The 6,000-nt window shown below is 37.0% G+C and overlaps 1 protein-coding gene across 1 annotated transcript in view; it reads left to right on the plus strand.

Annotated features, from left to right (window-relative positions):
* Positions 1–4,708, plus strand: part of PLPP4 (phospholipid phosphatase 4) — a 66,256-nt gene extending 61,548 nt beyond the window's left edge. Inside the window, exon 7 of the mRNA XM_075026517.1 lies at positions 1,641–4,708. Within this exon, the coding sequence (XP_074882618.1) occupies positions 1,641–1,840 (200 nt within the window). The 3' untranslated portion in view covers positions 1,841–4,708. The remainder of the gene's footprint in view (positions 1–1,640) is intronic.
* The last annotated feature ends 1,292 nt before the right edge of the window (positions 4,709–6,000 follow it).

Consider the following 6,000-nt stretch of genomic DNA (forward strand, 5'->3'; position numbering starts at 1 on the left):
TAAAATCTACTTAAGTCTCTATTACATTTGTTTGTGATAGATTTCTTATGTCCTTTTGCATGTAGGAAGAGAACATAGGATTAGAAGAGATCTCCTAGGTCATTCAGTCTAGTCCTCTTCCTCAACAGACAACTGTGACTTATAATCACATTTCTTAAATTTATCCATCTCAATATTAAATTTTTTAGGTTTTCTTGCCCTAGCTGTTCCTGTTAAAAGGCTCTTCAGAATCCCACTTCTCTGATGATTACAGGCCATTTATCACCCACTGAAAATTGAAGCACATGCCCTTTGTTCTAATGTCTAGACTGACAAACTAGGGCCTTTAATCTGTATTTAAGTATTTTAGACAAAAATAATTTCTATTGATTTACCCTTCTTTGTCATTAAACTCAATGATTCACCGTTTTTATTACACTGTGGTTTCTTTGTAACTGAAAGTAAAATACAGAAACACAGGTATACACAAATGATATGGTTCTTAGTAAGTCTTGTTAAAATAAAACATGGTGTCGAGTCATATTCTAGCCAGTAGCTTTTGCCTCGCTTCCATTATTGTTTGTGTTCAAATCTGAGGCTTTCAAAGTCAGTGTGTATTTTCGGTGAAAATTTGCTCTGGTTGCTTGAAAATGAAATGCAAGATCAGGCAAGTATATTAGTAAGAGGCAGGGAAAATCTGACAACAGAACAAATCCTCTTACCCTTCAGGTGCTATGCAGTTCCCATGGAAAACTTAAAATTGCCTGTGTCTGATAGCTGCAAATATCCCATACAATGGCCTTATTTTATCTTATTTCATTTCTGTAGGAGTATGGGATAGTGAAGAGCATCAAAGAAAGATATTCAAAAGATGTTAAATCATTTAACAGGCATGCTTAGTCTTTGACCTTTCGGGTGCTTTTAGGAAGAATTCACCGAGCTTGAAATTGTTCTTGACAGCTGTCTTTCTCAGGGGCCTTACAGGAGCTGCAAGTGAAAAGAATTATTCAAGCTACAGTGGCCCACTTCCTGAAGGAAGAGAATTTTCCGTCTTATATCCTACCTGCTCCCTGTCTGCATTGAAGAATGCCTTCCAGAATACAAAACAGTCAAGAGTAGACCTGGCACTTAGCTGCTGTCTTTCCTGGGGGTACTTGGGCAGAGACAAGGAGCACACTGTAGTCAGTGCAATAGTTTGAGGTGTACCTGTCAGTGGGAGAGCTCTGGATGCTGTGAGCAGCAAAGTTCAGCTGTGGTGTTCATAAATAGAAAACCTGGTGATGGCCGTTATAAAATCATGGCAAACTGGAAGAAGTGGCCTACCCACAGATGTTGTTGATCAACAGTGAGCTGGAACATCATGAATATTTATTTAATGCCCCATGGAAGCCGTTCTATTCCCCTTGTTCATCTCCTGAAACATAGCCAACCATCTACATTTTGGGTATTCAAAGTGTTGGAGAAGTCCCCAGCAAAATACTGATTTTGTGTGTCCTACATGATTGCGGTATTCGGCTCCAAATTCTTTATGAAAATTTGAAGTTCACATTTTCTGTGTTAAACACTTCCAGGTCAACCAAATGTCTTTTATTTACAGTTGTCACTACTAGCTGACCTTTCCATGGTAACATGCTTCTGGTTTTGTTGCTTTTCTTATCTAGATGCTTTCGTTGGAGGAATCATTGGCCTCATTTTTGCTTACATTTGCTACAGACAACACTACCCTCCTTTGGGTAATACAGCTTGTCATAAATCTTACGTCAGCCTGCTAGATCAGAACTCTGTGAAGAAAGAAGAGAGACCTACAGCAGATAATGCTACTGGCCTGCCTCTAGAGGGAATAACTGAAGGTCCTGTATGACTTTAAGAAATGTGCAGAATGAACTTTTAGCCTTCTCACATTTCCTCCAAACTGGTCTTTTAACATGGTGTTTCTTACTGTACATGTGTTTTCTTCTGTTTCTTTCCTTTTTATAAAGAGAAATTAAGTATTTTATTTTTAATGCCATAATATCATCTTACTTTTAAAGTTAAATTTTCCATTCATATTCACTCGCTGACTTACCTGTTTTCAGTCTACTGCAAACAGATAGACTACTTGAGGGAAGGGGAAAGAACATTAATAAAAACAATCCCGTGTGAAAAATGGTTAAGAGACTAATTTTAAGAAGATGTGCTTGAGGATATAGTAGATCTGGAAACAGATTTTCTGAAGTACTGAGTATCTCCTAGGAAGTTCTGGTCGTCTTCAGCACTCATTGATTTTGATGGGTGGTGAGTACACACAGCACTTTTCATCAGATGTTCAGCATCTGTTGTGGCCAACCATTTCTTTATATAATTTGATAAGTTAGGGCATCATCCTTATGTTTATCTTGTTGCCTTCTAACATTAAAAAAATCTCCACATGCTGGTAGAACTTTGTATTAATTGTCAAGTTTTGACAAGGTCATTCTGAGCTACTAATGATCAAGCAGCCAAGAGTTATGAATGGCTAAGTGTTTGTAAGAGCCAAGCCTTGTGCATTAGTAGTTCCACAGGATGATTCTGACATTCAAGAAATTTCACACTGTTAAAATTATCAGCTTACAATAACATATATATTCATAGGATGGATTAGAAACTTGGTATTACATCATCAGCATTTTTTCAAGAGCTTTTGCAGTAATTACCATCAAAACAAAATGAAAGAAAAGAACACCCATGACATTCAACAAGCTGAAGTCTTTAAAAGAAATTTAAAAAAAATCCTAAAACTGTGAGGATAAAGAAACACAATGTCTTCTGTGAATCTTGGTGTGCCATGTTCATTCTTGTGTAGTGACTCACTGCAGCATTGGTGATCTAAAGAAATGCAAAGATTTTCATTTGTGACTTTGGGCGCACAACCATGGATGCTTGTGGTGGTCTCCGGCCCTGTAACATATCCAGAGGAATGCTGGAGACAGTTCTCCACGAGACCCATTCCACATTTTCAGCTCATCATGTTCTTGAGCATGGTGTTTGCGAAGGTTGGCTTGGTACCTGAATTGAAACTCACCTGAATCAAACCACTGTTGGTATGGAGAAGATTACTAAGTGTATGACTTTAGTTAATTTATTATTGGTAGGATCCTGTTTTGTTATGTATGCACTATGCAGTATATGTCACATTCCTGTGAAATGATGTACCTTTGGATGGCAGAATGTCAGATTCCAGAATTTTTTTTCTTAGCTATCCTGTGAAAATGCAGGCAAATGTTCCAGACCACATCTTGGCAGTTGAACATTTCTTAGGCAGTTGAACATTTCTTAGGCAGAGCTGCTGGTTAAAGCGATCAAGATAGCGTTGATCAACAACCATTATTACGGTGCTTTAGACTGGAGGAGACTGCTGCCATAATTATAATTTATGTGTTCCTGTCGGAATATGTATTGGCCTTGTAGGCATTTTGTGATTCAAACAGCTCAATGTCTTTATGTAAGGCTTGTCATTTACTTTTCTCAAAGGTAAGCTTTGTAGATTTTTTGAGAAGAGCTACTTCCTGATTGGCAATACTTGCATTTTTATAGAAAGCAAGTAAATTAGAATCCCTTTAAAAATAAATGTAATAATTGTGTACAAGAGGATGCAACCTTACTATGTATAAACTTCTATGATATTTGGAAATAACTATAAATAGGAAATTACGTTAAGGAACAGAATGTAATAGGCATGAACCCAGGAGAGTTCTGTAGAAATTAGGCCTGATCTACTTGTAGAACTGATACCAGTTTGACTGCATCAGTTAGAGGTAGGATTTTTTACTGAAAGTTACAGTATTCTGAGCTCTAGAGTAGAGACAGTTACCCAAACATAACTGTGGTTTTGCTGGTGTATATATGCTAGTTCACAAAACTAGCATCAGCAAGGCAAAATTATTCTGGCATTGCATTTGCACTGGATTTGACAGAACACTTCTCTAGTGTAATCAAGGTCTTATTCTAGAAATCCACATGGTTTAGTGGAGGTTTAATCTTTCTATAAAGTTTTTAAACCATCCTACAGAATTCTGTAACAGGGATATCATTTTCTATTACTTCATATGGGAGGATTAATGAAAGCCCTAGAGTAAGGGTATAATGTCTTTACATTGTATAGGGCTTAGCCATTAGCTTTTTCTTTCAGCAGGAACCCTAGTCTTCCAGGTTATATGCAAATGTTAAAAAAAAATCTTAAATCAAAATTACAAGTTTAATACTGATGCATAGAGCATTTTGCATGTTTTTATATAGATCTGGCTTATTCTCAAAAATGAGTGGGGCCTCCTAACTGTGCTGTACACATTCCCAGTATTTTAATGGCTTTTGATACAAACAAGCTATCTTCTTTGGGACGGGAAAAGCTTGTACAGCCCTCAAATGGATAGTGGCTGTTAAAAGATTGGAATATGAAGTATAATGCAGCATAAATACTTACACTGCGAGAGTACTTGGTGAACTTTGCAAAGCAGTAAAGAATAACATTTTAATGGGAATAATTAAATTGAAAGTCATAAAATAGACAATGTAAAAGCTTTGATTAAAATGTAATTAAAATTATGAAAGACTTAATGAATTGAAACTTGTGGAGGGATCTGTAGGCGCTGTAATTACCAGTGCAAAGTCTGTGTAGGGAAGGCATTTTTGTGGATCAATGTATCTTAATCTCATGCTTTCTCAATGTGAAGGAAATGTAATGTTGTAATGCACCAATAAAACAACACATGAATGTGGGTTTGTACATCTGTGTTTTCTCATTTTTTTGACAAGAATAAAAGGTACCAAGTTAGTTTCATTAATAAACCACGTGGAGTATTTCAAAAAACAAGCCCTAACGTGACTGCATTATTGATAAACAGCAGCAGTTCCAAAAGTCATTGCTGATACCACTAAAATGGAACAGCCTTCCTCCTTTAACCAAAACATGCTATCCAACTTTCATCCAGGAAAATGTACAGTATAAGTCTGCAAGGTTGAAATTTTGAAATATTTAACCAGGTAAACTGCAACATCTGTCAAGTTCCATATCTCAAATAATACTAGGAGTGCCATATTTAATAACAAATGTGGGTAGACTAGAAAAGGATAACAAAATCTAATCGAACACAGCAGAAATATCCTGAAACCAAGAGAACCATGAGATTGCGAACCAGTCAGCAAAATGTCCCCATAGTGAATGCATATTTCAGGCAATGTGTTAGTGTTATCAATTAATATGTACAATATGATTGAAATAACCAGGGAGCTGCTCAAGTCCTGTGTACAGCCCCCATCAGTTAATACTTAAAATAGGGAAACAATAACTAGACATGATTTAGGATTTAAGAACTAACTACTAGATGATGGGGCTTTATGTTTATGTCAGAAAAGGTAGTGGATTGCGGTCTGGTCAATAAACCATGAAGAACCGCTTGGAACTGCCAAGATTAGGGAAGAAGTAGGTAAAAGGTAATTCCTACAGAGGGAGATGGTGACAACCGACTCATTGACCACCTACTCCAATGATACTACCTACTCCAAAGAAGACAACAAAGGAAGAAGACAGAGCCTGCGCACTAATTTACATGAGGGGTGAAGAAGAAAGAACCAATCATTAAGGAATATAACAATGAATATGTATTAGTTCAGTGTATAAATGTGAGGATTTTTGAGGCAAGGGTGTGCTGTCTTGAGACAGGCACCCATTCATGCTCATGAATGATATTAATCTGAAAATACCTCGACTCTGTGTGTTATTAGCTTGCACACTGGGTAAATAAACCCCATTTGGGGGACAATATTAGGAATAGAGCCGGAGAATTTATGCCCATTCATTCTCAGATTTTGTTGTGTGCAATTTAGTCTGATTTGGTCTTCTATTCTTTCCCCATGCTTACAGCAAGTTCTTTCTATTTGATGTGAAAAGAGAACCTCATTTTCCCTCTTTCTTTCCATGGCAAAAATTACTGTGCTATGGATTGGGGGAGGGGGGGAAAGCAGCCTTATTTTTGGTTTATGGTACTAAAATTCCATTGACTTCAG

The sequence above is a fragment of the Buteo buteo genome, chromosome 4 (assembly GCF_964188355.1).
Source record: "Buteo buteo chromosome 4, bButBut1.hap1.1, whole genome shotgun sequence".
Lineage (NCBI taxonomy): Eukaryota > Metazoa > Chordata > Aves > Accipitriformes > Accipitridae > Buteo > Buteo buteo.